This window comes from Manis pentadactyla, chromosome 1 (assembly GCF_030020395.1).
Source record: "Manis pentadactyla isolate mManPen7 chromosome 1, mManPen7.hap1, whole genome shotgun sequence".
Lineage (NCBI taxonomy): Eukaryota > Metazoa > Chordata > Mammalia > Pholidota > Manidae > Manis > Manis pentadactyla.
Window position 1 is genome coordinate 194,165,035 of NC_080019.1, and position 24,315 is coordinate 194,189,349.

At 52.7% G+C, this 24,315-nt stretch overlaps 1 protein-coding gene across 3 annotated transcripts in view; it reads left to right on the forward strand.

Annotated features, from left to right (window-relative positions):
* UBASH3A (ubiquitin associated and SH3 domain containing A) overlaps window positions 1–22,005 on the forward strand; it is a 34,189-nt gene extending 12,184 nt beyond the window's left edge. The window contains exons 7-14 of one of the 3 annotated variants that reach the window (XM_036876893.2): window positions 4,734–4,860; window positions 6,182–6,281; window positions 8,933–9,055; window positions 11,119–11,211; window positions 15,219–15,363; window positions 15,987–16,093; window positions 18,479–18,588; window positions 20,237–22,004. In XM_036876893.2, coding sequence (XP_036732788.2) covers window positions 4,734–4,860; window positions 6,182–6,281; window positions 8,933–9,055; window positions 11,119–11,211; window positions 15,219–15,363; window positions 15,987–16,093; window positions 18,479–18,588; window positions 20,237–20,374 — 943 coding nt within the window. In that variant the 3' untranslated portion in view covers window positions 20,375–22,004. Of the gene's footprint in view, window positions 1–4,733; window positions 4,861–6,181; window positions 6,282–8,932; window positions 9,056–11,118; window positions 11,212–15,218; window positions 15,364–15,986; window positions 16,094–18,478; window positions 18,589–20,236 lie in introns of all 3 variants that reach the window. The other 2 variants (XM_057504900.1, XM_036876894.2) reach the window with 2 other exon arrangements.
* The last annotated feature ends 2,310 nt before the right edge of the window (window positions 22,006–24,315 follow it).

Below are 24,315 nucleotides of genomic sequence, written 5' to 3' on the forward strand. Positions count from 1 at the left end.
GACATACCACTTCCTTACTATGGACATTGTAATCAGACCCTAAGCCTGGGCTCAGCATATAAACAGTTGAGTCTTAAGATGCATTTTTAATTTTCTATTGCTATATAACAGATGGCCGTGAACTTAACAGCTAGAACAATGCACAATTATTATCTCACAGTTTTCATGCATGGGGAGTCTGGGCATGACTCAGCTTGGGGTCTCACAAGGCCACAGTCACATTTTGCCCGGGGCTGGGGTCTGATCCGAGGCTTGGGGTCTGCTCCCAAGCTTTCGTGGTCGCCGGCGGAATTCATTTCCCTGAAGCTGTAGGACCCCCGGTGGCCCACTTCTTCCACGTTCAGCTGGAGAACCTCTTCACTTTATCATCTTTAGCGTCATCTGGAGAGGCTAAGGCTTTTCAGAATCATTGGGTTCCTTTTGTTTAACAATTCTTCCCCCAATTCCTCTCCTCGCATTTTACCATAAGCATCAGGAAGAAACCAGTCCAAACCTTGAACACATTGCTTGGAAATATTCTTGGCTATATAACAAATTTCATCCCTTACAAGTTCTGCTTTCCAAGGACAATCTCACTAAACTCTTTGCTACCTACAAGGATGCCCCTTCCTCCAATTTCCTATCATGTATCTGACTCCCTCTGTCCCTCACCAGCACCTAGCTACTAACCGTCTGTCCAAGGCCATTTAAACTTTACCGTGATTCTCAGAACTCCCCCAGCCTCCACTCACTGTTCAGCCCAAAGCTGCCCCCCTACTTGAGGTGTCTGTTACAGTAGCACCCCACTCCTGATACCAGCTTCAGATCAGCAAGTTTCACCAGAGAAGCAAGACAGTTATTTTTATTTTACATATATATGTATATAACATAAATACATATATAAAATATAAAATATAAAATATTTATACTTATGCTCAATACTTACGTGAAAATATAATAAATAATTTATATTTTTATGTTATGTTGCTTATATCATTGTTATATGAACATATGACACTCCGTATGTATACATGTCCATATATGGATTCATTACAAGGAATTGCCTCGTGCAAGTGTCGGGCCAGCTAAGCAAGAGCCAGCAAGGAGAGAAGGGGACCAGAGCAAGCTGGGGAGCATGGGCGATGGGGAGCTTGTCACCTGCATGTGACATGGGGGAGGACCCCCCAGGCAGATCTGACAGCAGTTGCACACACAGCTGCTATTTGCACTCTCTGAGCTAAGGGAAGTCCTAAGCTGTTTTAAAGAACTAGCTGAGTAAGTCAGGCCCACCCAGGATCATCTGCCTTTTGATTGACTTAAAGTCAGTAATTAGGGCATTAGTCACACCTGCAAAATCTTTTTATAGCAGCAGCTACATTAGTATTTGATTAGAAAATGGGAAAAAGTGTGCATAAACTTTCAACTATGACCTAAACTGCCTGAGAGCTAATGCAATTAAAAAACAAGTCAGTGAAATGGATTGAGACATCCACACAATAGAAACTTGGAGGTTTTAAAAATGGTTCATGAGTATCTTATGTATTGATATGAAAAAAAATAAATTGCAGAGCCATGTGTAAGTACTGCTAGTGGGACGGGATGACATAAAGCATAATAACACATAATATGCATGATATGTATGTATATGCATGTCTGTGCTTAAAAGTTCCCTGAAAAAATCTCCAGAAACTTCCAACAGTGGTCACAGAGGGGGAGCCGGGTGAAGGGTCGAGGAATGGGAAGGAGGTATTTCACTCTCTTCCATTACATAATTTTTAAATGTTTGAAACATATAAATACATTACTTATTCAAAATATAAATTAATCAGTTTTAAACTTAAAGGGAAGAACATAAGGAAATTAGGTCAAAGAGAGAATAAAGGGAGAGAAGTCAGACAAACTCAGGGCTGAGGTTTGCAAACACCATGTGAGCTGGGAGTCCCCAGCTCCGAGCGTCCCACACCCAGTGTGCAAAGGGACACAGCTTCTACAAAAGGATCATAGCCACCCCAGGCGCAGGCGTGGACATGGCATGTGTCCTGTGGGCCACACAGAACCCCAGGACATGGTACCACAAGGGGTAATCAAATGCACCCCTCCTCCTGGACCGCTGAGAAGACCCCAACCCCGGGGGGCAGAGAGGCGTATGATGTCACACTCAGGAAGTGCTTCTTTCCCTTTAGAACCAACTCTGTCTGTCACCAGCCCAGGAAACTGTTCAAGGAAAGCAGGAGAGGGGGTGCTGGTTACACTCTGACCATCGAGTTCCAGGGGCTTGGGGCTCCCCTACAGCCCCTGTCCTTTTTAGCACATTCTCCACTCCCTGCTCAGGAAGGGAGGGCTGCACAATCACCAGGCAATTGGCAAGCCTGGATGTTTCTAGAACGATGCCATGAAGATTCTGGAGATGATGAGTGTGTGGCTGCTACATTTTTTGCTTCACACTTAATCTGTCAGTCAATGTCACCAACATAACCATTCCAGTGTTTCAGCCTGACATGTCTGGGACTATTCTTAGAAACAAGTTTGCCTTAGGAATCAATAAATAGTAACAGAAATTGAAACAAAGGGGGAGAAAAATAAGTACTAGGCAAGGCTGTGGGGTGTATGATTGGCCATGTTCTGGAGGCTCCCCCATCCTGGCTAGGGCAGCAGGCTCAGCTGTCCTGGCTTAGTCCTTTAAAACTGCCAAAAGTGTACTTAATTAAGCACTTAACTCTTCTTAAATTAGAAAATGGTCCTTGAATGGCTCAACACACCAATGATCTGTTGAGTAGTGGGAAATGTGGCACAAAGGCTAGCATAGCTGTGGGTGGACAGATAAATCCCCCTACAGTGCCAGCCACAGGGCTCACTCTGGGCACATGCAATCTGGGCAACATGAGCTGCCAGCCTCACAGTGCTTGAGAAGATATGTGCAAACAGCCTGGGAGGAATCCCCTGCCTGCCAGAGGGGTCATGGTTCTAGGGGTAAGTTTGCAGCTACAATGACCATTACTTGGCCATTAAAACATCAGTCACCCACCACCAGTATGACAGCTTCAGCTGTTGTGCCGATGGTCCCGGGGGTCTGGATTTACTCGATGGCAAAATCACACTATGGTGTTTGCCCATCACTTTGAAGAAAAGCATCAGAGGTGATCAGCGAGATCGTGGGGAAGCAGTGGGCTCAGAGTCACTGGTTTTCAGCTCTCTGCAGGGAAGAGCCTATGTGCCTGATGGTGGAACAGAGAGCAGAGAGGCCAAGGATGTTAGCACTTAGAGAACATTTTGTTGTCTTCTAGCTGAGATGAGATTCTCAAGCTGAAGCCGTACGTGCTCAGTAACTTTCCAGAACCACAAACTGCTAGCAAGTAGCTCAGATGCAATAAAGTGACTGTTAAGGGCTGAGCTGTGTTACCCCAATTCATGTGGTGAAGCCACACCTCAGAATGTGACTGCAGTTGGAGGCTGGGTCTTTACAGAGGTGATTAAGGTAAAATGAGGTCACTGGGGGGGCCCTAGTCCGATGACTAGTGTCCTCATGAGAAGAGGAGATGAGGACACAGACGTGCACAGAGGCATGACCCCGTGAGGACATGGGGAGGGAGTGGCGTCCACGCGCCCAGGAGAGAGGCCTCGGGGCAGCCAGCCCTGCCTGCCCCTGCATCTCGGACTCCCAGCCTCCAGGATTGGGAGGCACCAGCATCTGCTGTTTCCGTCTGGGGTATTTTGTTCTGGCAGCCCTAGCAAGCTAATTCAGGGACATACGTAGTCCTTAGAACCCCACAGACGGCAGCTAAGCCCCTTTTAAAAGCCAGGGAGGATTTAAACAGATCTATTCCTATGCTGGAAGTTAATCATTAAGTGGTTCACTTATATCTAAAAGAAAATAGAAATATTACAATGCTGTGTTCCTTCCTTTCTGCTCCCACCTCCACGTTCCCGTCATGATCTTACTTATATTTCATTTGAGAGACTAACCAGAAAAATTCAGTTTTTTTCCTGACTGTACAGTTCACAGATGTTATTTATAGATAATGAGGCTTTGCTATTTACACCGTGAACCACAAGGCAGGGCAGGGGTGCCCCACCTCGCCTGCAGGAAGCGGAAACAGCTAACATTTCCTGAGTCAATATGAGGCTATGAATAGCACCTGCACTGCAGACAGCGTGTTTATCTGAAAAGGGGAGCGTCAGTGGTCTGGGCGTGATGTCAATGTTCTTGGTCTGCTTAGGATCAACTAAAGCCCACACTTCATACATGTTGGCATCTGATGGGATGAGAATGTATGAACAAAGTAAACCTGTTTGACCTGGACCCTGCCAATGGGGATTTACAGCACAAGACAGGAGAGGCAACATGAAAAGGAAAAGCATGACTGGCAGACATTTAAGAAGTTCTGACTAGATCGAAACACCACTCAGGGAATGAATGGTCCGGGGTGTGTGGCTGTGGCTGTGAAAGACAGGTGGCCTGAGGCTGCGGATGGCTGGGACACAGGACAGAGGCTGGCAAGAAGCTCCTGGCGCCGAACTCCTGAGGTCTCAGGACAGAGGCTTGGTGGCCGTCCATCAGCCCCTGACAGACAGTGGCAGTGATGAGAAACCACCAGGTTTACTCAGGAATGATTCGTGCTGAGCCCTGATGCCACTGGGTTTCCTCCTCCCAGTGACCTTACCTGCCTGGTGGGGCACGTGCACGTCTCAGGCACAGGCATGACCAGACACTTCCGAGTCTTCATGACACCGGCATCCCTTTTCTTCCCCCACAGGACGTACACCTTCAGCCTGGCCATGGACCTGAACTCCAGGAAGGATGGTGAAGCCAGTAGCAGGCAAAATGGGGAGCTGCCTCCCCCACAAACACCTGGGGGCATGAACAACATGCAGGCCTTGCAGGTGACAGAGAATCCTTCTTTGTGAAGTGAGCAGTGTGAGACCACAATCTGTATTGACTCCATAGTGAACCCAGCCTCTCAGGTGCTGCTTTGGTCTGTCACACATGGGTGCCATGCCCTCTGGTGCTGAGGCCACACTGTTCTGTCCACCCCAGGACAGGGCTGAAGCCCCTCTGCTGTGAGCTGGGCTCCCAGAGGCAGCCTGCCAAGGGTCTGCAAGAACTTGCACCACATGGTCAAAGTTTGGGCGGTCGTGGTGCTCAGACATGGGACAAGGAAGAAACAAGGACACAGCCTTGCCCCACATCCTGAGCTCCCACCCAGCTGTGGCATCAGCAAACTGTGTGATCCCAAAGAGGTCACCTCCCCAGGCCCCAAAAGATGGAGCTTCTGATCTTTCAAGTCAGGGCCAGGAGACATAAGGAGTCTGGTGCTCAGTAGCCTGGAGGTCAGCAGACTCAGCCCCAAGGCCCTGAGACACTGTACATTACATACAGAGGCATCGAGTGTTCCTTTGGCTCCAAATACCACATTTCATATGCCCACCAGAGACCCAGCAAGCACAGCCCACTGCCTTAAGCAGCTGGGGATTCTACATCGCCCACCCTTCCTGGGGACTGCGAGGGTCTGGCAGGAGCTGCCACGATGCTGGCTCCAAGAACACATGTGAGATGGGTGACATTTACCCCCCGCCCTACTTTCCCCAGTGTCCCCTCCTTCTCAACAGCCCCTAACCAAACCACTTCCCCACCAGAGGGGAGGCCGCTTGGTCCTGCTGATAAACTGAAGAAGTGCTAGAGGAAGCGGGTGGTCAGCACAGACCCTCTAGGCTCCGCCGGCATGGCAGACGCAGACCCGAGAGCGAATGGTCAGCCGCACGGCTGTGTTGCAGATGAGTCCCTTCCCCGGGGCGTGGTGCTCTGAAGGCATCTGCATGTGTCTCCCATTAAGTCCCCCAAGCCACTGTCAGCTCTGCCATCCTCTTCCTTCTGTAATTCATCTTCCCATGTTTGTCCCTTGGTCTCAGTGGGACCTGATGCCCCTAAGGGAGAATCCATGGACTGTAGCTTATTCCCCAGTATCTGGCACACATACTCTCAATGTACTGGGCCACAGGGACGCTGATGGCAGTTATCTGCATATACAGATAATACGTACTATCAATTATATTACAGTTTGTATGTACAGATGTGGATAATGTTCGAAGGATTCACTATGGAGGGATGCTAGGCCAGGTGTTGGAGGCCTAAGAGAGATGCTGTTTGCCCAGATCTAACCGTGTGCGTGTTAAATTGCATGTTCCTTCCCTTCCACTGTCTCAGGCATCTATAGCAAGGAGGAGTGTCTTGGTGGTGCGCCACGGGGAGCGGGTGGACCAGGTCTTCGGGAAGTCCTGGCTGCAGCAGTGTCTCACTCCTGATGGTAGGTGAAGCCCCAGCAGACTCTACACACCAGACAGGCAGATCAACCAAGGAGATCCCACCTTGATTTCCCCACCCAGGCTCCCTAGGGCACTGTTGTTCAGGAGAACAGCATGTGGGTTGTACACGGGGGATGCACACAGCTAGCTACATTATTCTCTTAGGCTTTATATGTGCACATTTGAGTGATGCTTCATGGAAGATGGAGGAATAGTTGTAAGTAGTAAGCTAGTATGACATAAGGACAGTCCTGTTTATTCTGGCAGGAAGCATTCGGCATTTGGCCAGTGAGTGTAGCATTGACAGCTCATCACTCTGCGTCTGCCCTCAGCTGCTGACACACTCCCTATCTCATGATTTCGTCACTCTCTTTCTGAGCTAATCTTTACTGCTGTGGTTGTTTCCCTACAATGCGTGACTAAGCTACTCAGCTGGAGGACATATTTTGCACATGTGTCTTGCTTACCCCCAGTTTACCCCTTTGGATGCCAAGAATGAAGGACGGTGCTTGTAAACACTGTAGGCCCTGATGACCCATGTCTGCGTCTGTGCACATTCCCTATGGAAAACCCATCACACCATGACTTCTAAGTCATGGGTAAATGAGCGTATTGAGTGAACATAGTGATAAAATCCATTCACAGAAAAAAAAAAAATCCATTCACAGTCGCTGGGCTAGCTGAGCCCTTCTAGAATCCTTCTGGGCGCTCAGCAGGCCAAGGAAGGGAGGAAGTGAACAGGGAAAACCATTGACAGATGACCAGCACACATCAGAAAAGTTCTGAACGGAGTATATCATGACCAAACAAATCCCCAAGAGTGCCCAGAAGCAATGCTGTGGCCACACAAAACGCAATCGGGTAGAGACACAACGCTCAGGAGAGAAACAATAGGACAGTAGTTGCATATGAGGATGAATTGATGTTCAAACATACAATTATAAGAAAATTACTTGTAATTAAACAGTTATTGAAACTACAGATGGAAATGGCACACTACACTTTGAGTAGTGCTGGTTGTGTGAGAACCCATACAAGACAACACACACCGAAAAGTTATTGAACTTTGTGGAAAGAGAAAGAAAATTTGTTATCGAAACTGAAGATCAGGACACCTATAAGGGAAAATGCTTTAAAGTCACTGGAAATTCCCAACCTGAAGGAAACTCCTCGCGGATCTTTTTCCAAGGCAAAGACACCCTTGATAAAGTGAATTCTGACAGTCTAGTTTTTCTGAATTTTGCATATTGCACTGTTTGATCAATTACAAAGGGGTGTTTGGGGGGTGCTTCCGGCCTGTCCTGATTCCAGGCTTCTTCCTCACTTCTGCTCACTTCTAGACCAAGCACCCACACCCTCAAACAGCCCCTTGCCCCCAGGGGTGCCGGCCCAGGGCACCTTCTTCTGCCCGCAGTCTACTCCCACTCACGCCTAGCCTCACCCTGTACCCTCCTCGTCTTCTGAGCTCCAATTAAGTGTCAGAGAGGGCAAAAGACCTAAATGCAGCAGGTTCACTCATTTTGGATCCCAGATGAGTTAGAGAATATGACATAACTGATGGGCCTTCTCTTTGGAAAAAAAAAAATACCACCTTTCCCAGCTTATACATTGGCATTTAATAAAGGCCTTCAAAGCTGACGGTTCAAAGTCTCTGCCAATGAATATTCCAGGGAGGAAGCTCTCAGAAAACTCATGCATGAAACATCTGCATTTGTGGGGAGCTAGAAGGCTGGGAGGAGGGCTGCTGTGGCAAACTGAGGTGGCCCAAGTGACAGGGCCTGAGTGTGATGAACAGCAGGTCTCAGGAAAGGCAGCTTGGCTGCTAGAACCTGTTGGCAGTCAGGGCATTCAGGGGCCTCTTGGGAAGGTGGCAGGGCTTGGTGTGGTGCACTGTCCTCTGTAGGGGTGACCGACGGTTGACTGATGAGGCCGGTCCCACCGCGTGCTGACCGCTCGCTGAGCCAGGCTCCAGGTTCTCGGCGGCATGTCACTGCCTTCTCCCAGTGGCTCTGTCCTCTCCCCGTCACTGATCAGGCAGACAGTCAGTTGCCTCTAACCCACAACTAGTAATGGGAGGTGCCAGGCTCCTCACCAGACTCTGAGACCTTGAAGTGCAAGGTCAAACTCAAGTGAACCACAGTGCTTTATAGCCTCTGAATTGGCCGAGGGGTGTCCGTGAATCCCCCTGGTTTCCAGACCAGCCTCGGGCCTATTGACTGAATCACGCACAGTGCAGGAGTCCCAGCCACAGGTTTTTTATCCCCAGAGACAGGATGACACACTGACAGCTCTGGAATGGGTCTACTTTCACCTAATTAATTAATACCTGCCAAATTAAGCTAAATCAGTAATGGAGACACTACGTTCTTTAACAGGAAACTTGTGTTTGTGTGAATCCCCGTGAGGGGCCAGGAGAGGGCAAAGGGGGTGTCGGGGCTCCTGGGGCTGAAACCATCATTTTCAGTATTTAAGGAAATGTGTGCAAACCAAAGCAGCACTTTCTCCTCCGCCTGAATCCGCATCCCAGAGCACATTCCAGAAAACATGGCTGACAGCCACCCAGTGACCTGATGTGGGTCCCAGTCCAGAGTTCTGTGGGCAGATATGCACTCACCTGATGGAACTGAATGTCTGCTACTTATTTATGCTTTAGGGAAGTACTACCGGCCAGACCTGAACTTCCCTTGCAGTCTGCCCAGGCGGAGGAGTGGTTTCAAAGATTTTGAAAACGATCCACCATTATCATCTTGTGGAATTTTCCAGTCCAGAATGGCAGGTATGTCCTGGGGCCATTAAAGTAACAAGCCACAGCAACAATCTTAGTTACCATATACTGAACCCTGGCTATGTGCTCGCTGGTGTCAGTATTAGCGTTATCTGCTCTCTGCTGATGGGGAAGCCGGCACACAGAGCAGTTAAGTAAGTTGCCCAAGGTCACACAGCTCTGAAGTGAAAGTGCAGAGATTTGACCCGTGAGTGGATGGCTGGGTGAGTCGGGGATGAAAGAGGCATGGGAAGAATCAGAGAGGGGAGAAAACATCACCGACCTCTGTGTGCACTAAGGATGTCATTTAAAAATGTAAAGCACACATCTCTCTGATTCTATTTCACAATATGTCACTTGGGCTTTTGCTTTATGTCTGGGATTCCGGTTCCACATGATTGACTTTGTGGAACAGCAGAAGCCATTGAGTTCATCTGGTCTTTGTTTTAGAATTAGGAAACTTGAATCAGAAATCGGGAAATTCATGGGCTTCGCGAGCCATACTGCTGCTCATTGAAGGGACTCACTAAAACCCAGCACCCTGGCCCCTCGTCCAGTGATGAGCTGGTGAATAGTCACCAGTTCTCCAGGCAGGGTGTGGAGGCCCCGACTGGTAGCATTTGCTGATTGCAGCGGTGTAAATACTGTGCTCCCAACACGTCTGGCTTCAAGCTACTGATGTGAGGTCACTGAGCAACGGGTGGGGTCGTGCAGCCCCCTGCACAGGGCCCCACCAGACACCTCCTCCACTGCACACCATGATCTGTGCATGTGCACGCTGTGGGTGTGGTACGTGTGCCCCTTCTTTAACATACCTTTGGAGCTCTGTTTGCACAACCTGTGTGTGTGTTTGGGAGCATCCATGACTGGGTATCTGTGTGGGCAGTGGTTGGCCTCAGTATCCATTTCCTGGGGCTGCCGTGACGAAGCACCACACCAAACTGAATTCCCTCACAGTGTGGAAGCTGGAAGCTGAGGGGGACGTGTGGGCAGGGTTGATTCCCTGTGAGCACATGTGGAGTGCGGCTTGGAGGTGCCATCCTCTCCCTGCACCTTCACATCATCTCCCTCTAGATACTGCCTGTGTCCAGATTTCCCCTTTTAATAGGACACCAGTCAGATAGGATTAGAGCCACCTAATAACCCCATCTTAACTCGATCACTGTAAGACCAGACCCTATGTCCAGGGACGGTCATCACTCTGAGGTTCTGGGGGTTAGAACTCCAGCACGTGAATTTGGGGCACAGTCAAGCCCATGACTGCATCTGCTAAAACCTCACTGGCTCTGGTCCTGTGTGAAGTGTGCATTGAAGAGAAGCCCTCCTTTCCCAAAGACCAGGTCCCCTAATTTTGCAAGAGGAAATGTGGTTTACAAGCCTGTTCATCCATGAGCCCCAGGGAGCCTTGAGCCTCCCACCACTGCAGAGAAAATCACCATGGAACACCCACTTTACCACGATCCACACACTTGTCGGCTCACAGTTCAGTAGGTCAGAAACCCAGGCACAGCACGGCTGGGTTCTCTGGATGGGATCTCAAAGCCGAAACCAAGGTCACCTGAGCTGAGCTCCCTGCTGGAGCCCCTTGGAAGCAGCTCCGATTTCTCCCCGGAGGCTGTGGGAATACTCAGTTCCTCGCAGCTGTAGGACTGAAGTCCTCACCCCCTTACAGCTGTCCGTGAAGGGCTGCTCTCTCCACCCACAGTCCTTGTCACGTGGCTCCCTCCCTCTTTAAAGCCACCAATAGAGAACTTGTATGGTGAATCCCTCTACCGCTGAATTTCTCTGACAGCCAGAGATTCTTTTCTGTGACAACCGGAGAAGAATCTCTGCTGTTCGTGGGCTCACCTGAATGGGTCAGGCCCATCGCAGTAATCTCCCTTCGGTCATATAACATAACACAGTCACAGGAGTTCTCGTATTTGCAGCTTCCACCCGCACTCGGGGATCATGCAGGGCGTGTCCACCAGGGAGTGGAAGCCTTGGGGCCACTTGAGGTCCTGCCTAGCTCAGGTGGCGAGCCGCCCCATGGGAGGCCGGGTGTTTAGAGGCGTTTTCCACCCGCTGTTTTCCAGGAGAAGCACTACTGGACAGTGGCGTTAGCATCACCTCCGTCTTCACCTCCCCGGCCCTCCGCTGTGTGCAGACAGCCAAACACATCCTGGAAGGTCAGTGTGGACCGCAGTGAGCGGCTCTCATTGCCTGGGCCTCACGGGCATCCTTGAGCTGGAAGGGGAGTGAGTGTGGTGAGAACCGGATGAGTGGCCACAAAGGCCCCCTGAGAGCTGGGAGTAGGCATCGAGCCCACTGACATTTCTGGAAAGCCAGGATTGTCACTGAGTGCCAGGGGCCTGTCCTCACACTGTCCACCTTCTGCCTGCTTCTGCCATGTGCTTTTACAAAACACCAACTGGGGAGGTGCATTCAGAAACCCAGAGAGCCGGGGACTAGTGTAGTCCCTCCTAAGTCCAAAATCCATGACTCTTCTGAGGAGAGGGGCCGGATGCTGGGAGCTGTCCGACACCACCACAGGCCGGTGTGTGTTGGGAGACACAGCAGACCTGCAGAGGGTTCCTGCTCAGGAGGGCAGCCTCCTCCTGGAGGGCTCGGTCCTGCTGCCTGCTGCAGACCTCTGCCCTGCCCTCCTGGTGTGGGTCAGAGGGGCCTCAAGGTCTCTCACAGTGCAGGAAAGCGGGCCGGTGCCCCGGTGATGGCACAGAGGGTGGAGTGCATGACACAGATGCAACAGGCTTGCCAGTGCAGGGAAGGGCCCTGCCTCTACTCTCTCAGGGGCAGAGGGTGAGGTCACCAGCTGAAAGGGAGAAAGGGGAGGACTGCTGGAGGTTGGGGCTCTGAAGGTCTGGCATGCATGGGTAAGGAACAGTGGGTGGCCCCTGGGCAGCACGAAGGGCCCACTGAGGTCAGTGGTGCAGCTTTACACTGAGCCCCACCAGCTGGACTGGGGGCCTTCTTCCAGGGCAGACATGGAGCAGCAGGGGAGAACTGGATCTGATGATGGGAGGGTTTGGGAAGTGAGTCCCGGGGCCAAGAGGGCTGAGTGCGAGCACAGGGGGTGACTGGGGTGGCCACAGACTCTAAGCTGGCTCAGGTGGCAAGTCAGAGCCTGGGGGAAGCGAGCGGTAGAGGAAGGGGCAGCTCGGTGGGGTCAGAGTCTGGAGGTCACATGGGCGGTGGGAGGCAGAGCACGAGAGGGGGCCGCAAGGAAGGGGGGCCTTGGGGCCAGGGGAGTTTGAAGAAGCTCGCAGAGGGGCCGCATGACAAAGTCGAGGAGAGGGAGCCGCTGCCCAGGCGGGTGAGGCGCATCGCTGCAGGCGGGGAACAAGCGCAGGGCGGCTGCTGCTGGCGAGCCTCCTCGCAGACACGGCCCCCCTGCCCCCGGCGCTGTGCCTGGAGGGGTGTCAGAGAGAAGGCAGCACGGAGCCCAGACCCTCGCGGGGGGGCTGGAAACAGCTCCCCAGCCGGCATGTGCACCCCCACCGGCTCCCCACCCTCTGCCTTCCGCACCCACATCAGAAAAGCTCTGGTCAGGTGCCTGACCCGCGCGCAGGGCCGCACAGGCTCCGGAGCGGTCCTCCCCCGCTCTGCCCTCCTGGGCCTCCCGCTCCACAGTGCAGCCTCTGTTTTATCAGCAAGGGGTGTCCACAGCCCCCGGTCCACCCCGGGAACTTAGGGGCAGTCTCTGTGTGTCAGCCCCGGAGCCACCCCTCACTCGCCAGCTCTCCCCAAGCCAGACAGGGGACCCCAACGCCCTGCATGTATTTTGGGTCACTGGGGCAGAACTGCAGATGCCTCCCCTGGCGTTGGAGGCTCCCAGGCTAACTACATTGCTCCTCCGACTAGCTAAGCCTCGTGCAGTTAAAGAACCATGTCAGCTTCCTAAAAGTCCAGGTGAGGGCCCAACAATCCCCAATGAGTGACCACCAGTGTGACATGTTGGAGGTACAGCCTGACCGTGAGGCTAAAACAGGGCCCCGAACATAACGTCAGCCCTCCCAGCCAGCACACACCCGGTCCCACGTGTGCCTTGGGATTCCCTTCAGCTGCGATCACAGGCGCTGGTTTTGGGGCGACAGAGACAGGGAGAAGGAGGCTATACCTGGCTGATTTTTCAGAGCAGGGGCCCCCTCCCCGGAGACGGTCCCCGCCATGCCAGACTCCCAGGTCTGCCCGTTCCTAGATGTCCGCTGGCCTCGCCTCCCTCCACTCAGGAAGGAGCAGGAAATGAGAAGTGGTCCTCCAGTGCTGCCTTTGCCAGAGGCCAGTGGGGAGAGCAGAGAGGAGAGCAGAGAGGCAGGCGAGGCTCTCCTAGCAGCTGGGAGTCCCTTCTTGGCTGTACTTCTAGGCTTTTCAGTTCAGGGTTTACTCTTAATAAATATGATGGAAAAAAGCAAAGTAGAGATGAAGGAATTTTATGCCTGTGCTGCGCAGGATCGATCTAATTAATACAACTATAGCAAGCAGAGGCGAGCAGAGCAGGAAACATAAATACATGGTAAAAGGGCTTGTCCCTGAACTGCCCCTCTCCCTGGCCCCCGCCTTGTCTACCTGCCATTTAAGGAGCTGACTTCATTCCAACCCACCCGAGAGACTGCTGGCTTCCTCCAGCCTTCGAAACCACCTGATTTCCATCTCTGGCTGTCCGTCCACTTAAAGCAGGTGTGAAGCCCCCAGATGGCTGGCGTGCAGCCAGGCCGGCATGTGAACACTGCTAACAGTGATTGCCCCCTGGGTTATAGGTCCTTTTCTAGTGGTGACCTGAAGCCCCCCTTTCCTGCCCACCCCCTCACCATAGCAACAACAAATGAATGGAAGATACAGAATATTCTTTTGGCCAGCCTTCCTAAAAGAGAGTAAGACTCAAAGCTTGAGAAGCATCTTTTATGATTTATTCCTTTTTGTCATCATCATAGCTCCTCCTTATTAACATATTTGTCCCAGAGTTTTTTGCAAAATTTATCTGACTTCTATTATTCCGATCTCCTGCATATAAAATAAAGAGCTCTCAAAAATGTTTTTTGACAAGGATAATGTCAAATGTCTTTAACATGATGTCATCAACTTTTACTTTATATGCAGAATATCATTGCTGTTATTATTATTAATTATTATGCCTGTGAAGGGACACACACTTATAAATCCCATGTTAATTCGGAAAAACTAGCACAGGCAGCCTTCTTCATGTTGGTCCTCTGGCATGACCAGCCTGCTGTTCAGGCTGACATCCAAGATGCCAACACGCTAAGCTTTATTCAGTGCCATGTCAGTGACTGTCCAGATGGACCATGTCCCGGAGTGTGACCCACAGAGCAGTGGTGACAGGATGTCCTGCAAAGAGGGGCCAGCCCCACCAGGGACTCTCCTGCTGCTCGTCCATGGGACCTGCTCGCAGTCGACACAGGCCCTTCGTGGGTGGGGAGAACTCAGGAGCGGGTCAGCCTGGCGGAACCATCTTCTCTGAGCATGCTTAACAAAGGAACCCATTCCTTGGCCGGGAATACACTTGAGAACAGGTTTTATTTTCAGCATTTGAGTTGAATGATATTTTCTCCATTTCAAATAAAACCATTAAGGCCTCCCCACCCTGTCCCCATTCCAAAAGAGCTCCTTACTTCACAGGTCTTCTTTCAGTCAAGGTTTAAAATGCTTGGGAAGAGGGAGGTGGGGGAAGTCAGAACATTCCAGAAGCTGGCTCCCTTCTGCCCTTCACCTTCTGCTCAGTCAGGTGTATTTCTCAGGATGGTGTCCAGGGTGACTGCTGGGACCTGCAACCGACCTCGTCTTTTCCTTGCACCACTGGGCCGGCCAGTTTCCTGTGGGTGTGCTCGCATCTTGACCGAGATGAGGCCCCAGTGTTGCTCTGGCTATGGAGCTGCTGTGGGTGATCAGGGGGAGCCCCAGGGTGCACCTGCTGCCGGTGGCACCTCCCAGCTCCTGGCAGACTGTCCCCTCCTGGTGGACGGGGCTCATCACTCTCATACCTTCCAGTATCTGGTGGGCTTTGTCTCAGATATTATATGGCTATGGAATGATATTTGCCAAGAGAAAAAAAGACATGTTTTTTGAAAGGTATAATTTAGACCTAGGAAGAGACTTATTTATGTACAGCCCAAAAGGACACTGAAGGTGATAAACTCTTGTATTCTGTTGAATGCAGAGCTCAAACTGGAGAAAAAAGTTAAGATAAGAGTGGAACCCGGCATCTTTGAATGGACAAGGTGGGAGGCCAGCAAAAGCATCCCAAACCTCCTGACCCCGGAGGAGCTGAAGGAGGCGGATTTCCATGTCAGCACCGACTACAGGCATGCCATCCTCACCCTGTCTGCTTCTGGGTGCTTCCAGTTCTTGTTCAGGAAAAGATATTCATAACTTCCAATGAGGGGAGAGAGACGGTGCTCTGAGTGTAATAAAAACAAGGGGGGTTTTTGGACAAGGGGCAGGCTTGGGGGTTGACAGATGGAAAATTACTAGGACGGTAGGGGAATTCTTGCTGAACTGACCCAGCGGGATCCTTGCTGGGGGCAGGTGACCTGACATCACCTGGGGTGGTAGGGTGACTACAGTGTTTGCTCAAACACTGAGGGGAATCAGATGCAGGGGTGGGGGCTTCTGCGTTGGCAGGATTCTTGCTACAACTGACTCTACGGGGTCGGACACTGAAGCCCAAAGGTCGGCCTTTTGAGCGCAGGGGCCTCAGAGGAGGCTGGCTGGAGCTTGGCTGAGGCGTGTCTTTGCCATCCTCTTCCTATGCTGACTTCTGGTGGTCAGTAAGAAGGGCTGAACATCAGCCCTGCACCAGTTGAGCACAGAACTGCTGCCTCGTTAGCTATGAGCCCTGCCTTGAGGCAGAGCCACCTTAGGGGACTCCTCCCACTGAGCACACGTGAGCAGACCAGCTGGCAGCCATTGCCCTCTCCTTCTCTAGGCCCGCGGTCCCCCTGGCCTCCCTCATGCCAGCCGAGAGCTACGAGGAGTATGTAGACAGGTGTGCCATGAGCGCCATCCGGATGGTCAGCACCTGCCCGCAGGACCGTAAGTGCCCCCACGTGCTTGGGTATGGGCAGCCCCCTGGGGTGGGGTCTTACTTTTGGGATGGAAACAGGCCAATTTTTTTAGCCTACTAATGCCCCAATCTCCCCTGCCCCTACTCCCCAGCCAACAGAGTGTGAATGGCTGCCTCTGCAGTAAGGGATGCACAGCCACATGCTCCCCCATGCCCAGCCCTGAACCCCAGTTCTGGGACTGAGAGCTGTGGGTCCCAGGAGAGCAGGGTCACAACAAACCACCCATGTCTGCTTCTTAGGAATCAAAAGAGACTAAGATTCTAACAACCAAATATCAAGTCATAGTTGGATGACAATGTACACAAAACATGCATACAAGTTGATGGCTGAGACCATTTGAGAAATCTGAACATAGAATTTAAATATAGGATCTGAATATGGAAATATTTAAGAAGCTTTGTGATCCTGTGAGTTATAATAATGGCCTCATGGTTATGTAGGAGTGAAAGTTCTCCTTAGGAGATGGGAAAGGAGGCACGTTCTGTGACCCGGCATGAAGTTCAGGAGATGCTTTAAAATCCCCTGGGGAGGGAGGGATGGGGTAGAGGACAGGTGGCACCAGGTGGACAGACAGCTGTCAGAGCTCTGTGCCAGGCATTTTGCTGTGTATTTGAAAATGTCTGCAGTAAAAAGTTAAAAATTAATCCTATAAAGATGTGTGTGCTGAACCTCAGCCATGTGCCGGGCACCATGTAAACCATGACAGGGAAATCTCAGCAAAGAAGGCATGTGCTCCACCCACCAGGAGTTCAAGTTCCCTGGAGAAGAGGGCCACGGGCATGTGGAATATCAGGAATACTGAGTCATGAAGTAGAGTCTCAGAGTCCCCGGACCCACCTGTGCTCTTTCCTCCCCTCAACCTGGAGAGGCCTGGGGCCCGGAGGACTCTGCCAGTGAGGAAGTCAGGGAAGAGCCAAGCACCTGGCCTCCCAGAGGGGCCCCAGGGCACCGGGGGGACGCGCTCAAGACCTCCTGTAGGAAGAGACCCCAAACCTTGCCTACCAAGCACCCCCAAACATGCCTGGCTGTGAGGCTGGTTCACATGGCCTATCTTGGCTGAGCACCCTGGGGAATGTGCTTTTGGAAACCACACCCTAGTGGCTTTGATTAGTTATCAAACTGTCACTCAAAGTACTGACCTGGGACATCAGAGGACGGAACACCAAATCAGAGCTTTGCGCTGCACAGCCGGGGTCCCCCCAGCCGGCCCAGGGCTGCCCACCCTATGTCACTCCTCCAGCCTCCTGTAGGCCCTCCGGTCAGGCCCGCAGCCTCCGGGAGCTCAGATGCAGGCCTGTCACTTTACCACTGGCATCTACTGAGCGCGGTCTGCTCACCGCACGGAAGCCCACTCATCCCTCCGTGGCTGGGGTGTGGCTGGGGGCACTTACAGCCCTGGGGTGGGGCTGAGGTGCTCAGGATGAGGATTTCGAGGGCAGAGAGCACCCAGGAGCATGGCAGCAGGGGGAGGTGTGGGAGGCAGCCAGTGAAAACCCAGTTGGAGGGTCAAAGCAAACCCCATGGAGACTGGCTCAGAGAGGCCTTCACAGATGTCAGCTGCCACCCCCTCGCCTCCCTGAAACACAAACTCCACGTGCACCCAGGGACTTTGCAGCTCAGCGGGGCTGAGAGGGCTCCATGCCAAGTCACGCAGCTGGAGGGTACAGGCAAACCTGCCTGTCACCTCCCAGCATCCTGGCAACCACGCCATGGTTTTGGAGCCCAAGAGAATAAGTATGAAACTAATAGGAAATAATACAGGAAAGTAGATGGGGGCTCAGGTCACATGGGAATGCACAGGGGCGCCTGGGGTGACAGGAGCAGGTGGGTGTGCGTGGGCTGGCCCTCCATGCTGCTCCCCTCCAGGCTGACTCGCCACTGTCTAACGGTCCAGCTTGGCTCTGTCCTGGCCTCGGCCCCCCCACGTCAGTCATGTCTCCCAAGGGAAACTCACTCAGTCTGTGGACTCCGGGTGTCCCTATCTAAAGACATTTTCTCTAAAGTGAGAGCCATCAGCAGGCTCATGGTGATCCGCTGGCCAACAAATCTCAAGCTGATGGATGAGGCCTGGGCAGCAGCCAGCAACTCATCCCATGGAAGGTGGCTCGGGCCCCAAGCTCACAGGAGGGGGTGGCCCCCAGGCCCTGCGGGAGGATGCACTGTGCCCCGAAGAGACACATACACACAGGCAGAACCTTAGGTGGTACTAAGCGGCTGCCAAGCACACTTACCTCCTACCCGGGGGTCTCAAGGCTTAGAGGCACTGCAGATGGCCCTGCCTGGCAACTCTGGGGACCCAATAAAAGGCGCTTTCTGTTCCTGCTCTGACCTTGAGGCATTCTGTTTCCTTCAGTGGGCATCATCCTGATCGTGGGCCATGGCTCGACACTGGACTCCTGCACGCACCCGCTCCTCGGACTGCCACCCCGGGACTGCAGGGACCTCGCCCAGCTAGTGAGAAAGGTACGTGCCCCCATTTTCCTTTGGGCCACAGAGACAGACTGCCTGCAGGTCCTGATGCCCCCTTCAGAGAGCGAAAACAAGTATGTGGCCAACCCAGGGCACCAGGGGCCCGCCCACTCCCTAAGATGGGCCACCGGCTCTCCTGCAAAGGGCAGGCTTGGGCAGGGGCCGACAGGAGAGGTTTGCCATCCTTATCGTCATTAGGGCAGCTTTGACCACTTGTTTCCAAGATAATATAAAACTAGGATGCCAGCCTTTTTGCAAAGTCAGCTCACGTGGTAATTCCTTGCAACTCTAGGGGCTGGACAGGTGGCCCAACAAGGAGTAAGCCATTTGAATATGGGGAGAAGAGACCGTTGCTGGACTGGCTGGCTCCGGGGCCCCCGGGGGTGGCTGGTGGGCAGGAAGGAGCCCCCCCACTTGCTTTTGGAGTCAGCCAGCCACGGAACACACAGCAGCTTGTTGTAGCTGCCAGAGTGCCCAGTAGTGGCCAGGGCTGTGCAAACACCTGACTGACATTGTCCAAACACACGGCCCAGCCCCACCACCCACCAAGGCCATGCTGGGAGATATTCACATGGATTTTCCTGGGGTATTCTCCTGCTCAGCCCAGCACCACCTGCTCCCTAAGTGTTGCTCTTGCTCCTACAAACGTCACTGTCTCCCAGCTGATGCCCCCATGCTGCCTGCTCCTGTCCTGGCACCCCTCCCTGGGCTCTCCTGGGAGCTGTGTCATCCATATGGATGGCAGCCCTACACATGCCAGCTGCTGGTAGTATTGTGTCTTGACACTGTTCCAAAAACCCACTTGACTTTGTAGCCAAATTCCTACCATTCCCCTGACCCTTGGCCTCCCTCTTTCGAGATGCCAACTTTGAACTTCCAAACTCCTATGACTTTCTTATCCTGACAATTCGCTTTCCACCCCACCCTGTCCCCAGATAAGCGGGGCTTGTCTGGGGAAAGCAGAAATTCATCAGAGGGCTCTGTCAAACGATGGGCCTGCAAATAAGAGGCGGAGGAAGCAGAGGGTTCCCGACCCCGGGCTCGCCCCTGTCCCGCAGCCCCTCTCTGAGCAGGAGGAGGGAATCGCCCCAAGGCACCACCAGCCTCCACTCAGATCCCCCTGCATGTTGGAATTTTGGCAAATTTCATCTGACAAAGGGATTTCTAGACATTTAAAAAAGAGGGAGAAAAGGAAAGCAAAACATACAAAGGAAACCTTAAAAACACGTGTCTACACCAACATGTTCATTTTATCAAGGGGGATTGAGATTAGAGTTTGATTTTGTAGATTTTTTCTGAATCTTTGGGTGATGCTAAATTGGGGGCTGTGAGCCCCTTTTCAAGTGGCAGTGTAGACGGGGTTCTCAGCCCCGGCCTTGCTGGTGGTGGGCAGGACTGTGCTCGTGGAGGGGCCACCCTTTGCATTGTAGGGTGTTAGCAGGACCCCAGGCCACTACCTCTCAGAGTCAACAGCACCCTGGTTGTGACGAACAACACCATGTGCAGACAGTTCCCATGCCCCAGAGCGCGGGAGGGCTGCGTGTTCAAGGCAGCAGTGCCAGACTGTCATTTGACTTTAGAACGAGAGAAACCGATTGCCCTAGTATAAGCTATTAATAAGCGATTGAAAACTCTGTCCTAGATCCCTTCTTTGGGTATGTGTTTCTGTGAAGAAAATAAAGAGGAAGGAAAATGGGAGCTGGTGAACCCTCCCGTGAAGGCGCTGACCCACGGCTCAAACTCAGCGTTTAACTGGAGGAACTGGGTCCTGGGCAGCTAAGAGACACCTCTGTGTTTTGCACAACTTCACACTGCAAGGGCTGCGAGATACCGGCATTTGCAGGTGTCTTGATCTGGCCGGATACGACCTTAAGAGGCACAAAACACTCTAAGATTCCAGGATGCATGCCAACTGCCTCCACCTTTGTAACTGCCACCTGCAGATGGGTTATCCTATGAGCCAGGGCCCTGGGCCGTGTGTACCATGTGGCCTGGAGTGAAATCAACAACTGTGACTGGTTCCCTGGAATTAAAGACCCATCCCCACTGAAAGGCTGTCCACACTGAAGACAATCCACTTTGTTTCGTGTAATTAGCTTTCTGCGTTCTACTTCAGTCACGGTGGCCATGTCCACAAAGGCTGGTGGAGGCACAATATGCAATAAAATGGAGCAGGAACCCATGTACAAGACGAACCAGGAGCCCGCCGACCGCTGTCCACACCCTGGTGCTAGCGTCCTGTTTCTGCTGTCACGAATCACCGCCACAGAGTGCTAACCAGGGTCAGCACAGGTGTAGAAACACAGATCAGTCTGGTTGCAGTTCTGGTCAGAAGATGGGGGAGCAGGCACCATTCCTCCGCAGGCTCTGGGGGAAGCACCCTTTTCCTGCCCTCTCCAGCACCTTCCTCCTTCTTACAAGCAGCTGTGCCATTCAAATTTCTCTCCATCCCTCTGCCCTGCCTTCTGCCTCTGACCCTCCTGCCTGCCTGTTGTGTGGACCCGTGATGACACCAGGCCACCGATGACCAGGGCAGTCTCCCTTTCTCAAGATCCTTAGCTTAAGCCAAGTGGCAAATTCCCCTTGGTGGTGGGAGGGAACATGGGTCTGGGGACAGGAGGTGGGCGTCTTGGGGGCCACTCCGCAGCCACGCACCCAGCTGCCTCCACAGGGGCCCAGCGGGGGGTTGACCCTGAGCAGGTCGCTTCAGCGTCTCCTTTTCTACTTTTTGATCAGGTGGCTGGTGGGCTTTGCCAATGGGGGGTGGGGGGAAGGTCCTGCCCTAGCAGAGGGGACCCGGCCGCATGGTGAACGCTGCCACGATGGTGTGGCTCCAGGGGTGCCTCTGACCTAAGCTGCTCCAGGTGGTCAGTGGGCATCTCCCCAGCCCCCCTGCAGGTCACACCTGCCCCCACAGCCAATGCATCTGGTGCCTGGAATGAAATCCCACCACGCTCGGGAAGGCCCGATAGCCTTTCTTCCATCCCACCCTGTTCCAGTTCTGACATTGTTTCGCAGGTGTGGTTTGGGACTGGCTGGCCTGCAACTGGCCTTTTACAGGGAACACGGCGGGAGGAGGCCCCAGCTCACCTCCTCCCCTGGTAAGGCGGGAGCCTCATCCTGTGGGCTGGGGACGGGGGCCAGAACCTCGAGGGGCAGCCAGCAGTGGTCAGACGGAGGGAGGCCGACCCTCCCTGCCTGGCTTCTTCGTCCAACTCTGTCTCCTGAGAAAGAAAATGCTTTTGTCCCTGATTTTACTTTCCTCCTGATGTCATGTTTCTGTCTCCAAATGTGAGGAAGTTTAAGCAACACAGAGCAGAGGGCAGAGGGCAGCATGCCCAGGTCACCCCAGGCCTGGTCTGCACCACAGAACAGCCTTCAGGGCCATAACCCTAGTGCCTCCCGACAGGTGCCAACCAGCCCACGTGGGGCGGGCCCCCCAGGATGGGGCAGGGGGCAGCCCTCCAGCCCCAGCTGTGCTCCCCTCTGAGCACCTGCACAACGGTTTCCTTTTCTTCAGCAAGTATGGGGCTGGCAAAAGTCTTCCCTCCATGTTCTCCCCAGACACCCTGGCGCACTCCAAACTTATCAATCACAATGATGAGTAAAACTTTACAAATCAAGCAAATGGAATTTAAATCGTGGCCACCTCTTCATGGTGGTCAACTAGCATCTGCATCGTCCCTCTCGGGGTGGCCCTCTGTGTCCCACGTCCCTGGGTACCGAAGGGGCAGACAGGAGCCGCCTCTTTGCCAGGCTGCTAATGGGTGTCTGCAGGGAACAATGAAATGGGCTTTAGTCTCAGATTTTGAGGTCAAGTGTACAAGAAACGCCATTTTCCTTACACTTTGTCCCTCTGGTCCTGACAAGGCCCCCTTTCAGCAGCAGTGCAGAGAAGCCCAATTCCGCCCTCTGGAGCTTCCAGAATGAGCTTCTGGAAAGACTGGGCTCTGGGCAGAAGTGGGCTGGAGAACGGCAGAGACGGGAGGGCCTATGGGAGTTTTTCAGTATTTGGAAGTTTTCCATTCAATGAACTAAGAAGAAACCAAAAAATAAAGATTCCCCGGGGACTCTTCTTTCTTCTCAGGGCAGGTGCTTGGTGTTTATAAGCCTAGTCTGACCCCTGCTGACGATGCCTGGAAATGAACGGCCCTCCGCCCAGACTCCACGCCCAGACCCCATCGGGTCATCTCCGAATTCCTCCCCTGTGGGCTTGAAAAAGCACACCTGGGACCTCTCGCCTTGTTTGGCTTGCATCCCCCTGGCTTGGGGGGAGGTGGGGCATTTATTTATGCTTTACAAACCTCATGGCACAATTACTGGAGCCTGTCCTGCGCCCTCCTCTGCTCTCATGGAAAATGGGAGGCGGCAAGAGGGCGGGAGGAGCTGCCTTCGGGCTGGGCACCCAAGGGCTGGCAGAGCCTGAGCTGGGCCTGGCCTGACGCAGAAGCGGGAGCCCCCATGGAGACGGGCCTGGGACAGGGCTTGGGACAGGCATCCCGGGGACCACTGGCAAACACTTGGCTGTGTTAAGGTGAGAAGAAACAGCCACTGTAACTTTCCACTGAGACAAGACTTATTTTTTGAACCACATTTGAGATTTTTATATATGAGTCATGTAGGTGAGTTTTATGGGTTAAATTGTATCACCCACCCACCCCCACGCCAAATCTATAGGTTGAAATATTCCTCAGAATGTAACCTTATTTCGAGAGAGGGTCTTTAAAGAGGTGATTACAGTATGATGAGGTCATATGGGTGTTCCTGATCCATTCTGCCTGGTGTCCTTGTAGGAAGAGATCAGGACACTGACACACAGAGGGACGAGCGTGTGAGGTCACAGGGAGAAGCCAGCTGTCCGCAAACCAAGGAGAGAGGCCTCACTGGGGAGCCAGCTCTGCCCACAGACTTCTGGCCTCCTCACTGGGAGGAGACAAATTTCTGCTGTTCAAGCCACCCAAGTCTGTGCCCCTTGTCAAGCAGCCCGAGGACACCAATACACTGCATAAAAAACACTCACATAAACACTCAAAAAAGACATACCTCTGAACAGCTGAATATTGGCCATGTCATGCAGCTCAGCACAAGGCATATAATAAACGGCACCATCAACCAAACACATTCAAATCTTACATTACCTCTCCTGGCTTTTTTCTTGTTTTACTTATTCTCAAGCATTAAACATAAAACAATCTGACTCCCTATGGACAGGTTAAGTCTGTGTGAGGAGTAAAAGCAAGGACATAGGTCACCCACATGTCCTTCCCAGCCTCAGGGCAGATCATTGAACTCCCCAACCTCCTCAAGCCCACTCCCTAAGTATTCCCAGGAGCCTGCAGGGGAGCTCAGGGATGCTCAAGACGAGGTCTGCAGGGCACAGCCCCTGAGCTTCCTCACAGAGACCACTGCCCTCAAGAGGCCCTTGGCTTTGCCGACCTGCCCACTGGGAGGAAGGCCGGGCACCCTGAGGTCACCAGGGGGGGCCTTCTCCACTCGGAGCCACCCTGTCACCTGGTCTTGGTGCTCTCAAGTCCTACAAACAGCCTTAACTTCTTTCACTCCTTCAAGCCCCCAAATTGGTCCTAGGATGGAGGATGTCCAGGACCACAAACCACAGGAAAATAACAAAAATCCTACTACCACAAGAAGAAAATTCAGCAAAGTGCTGAGTTCAAGGGTAAAGTTCTAATGTCGATAACTGCCATTTATGCCCAAAATCAT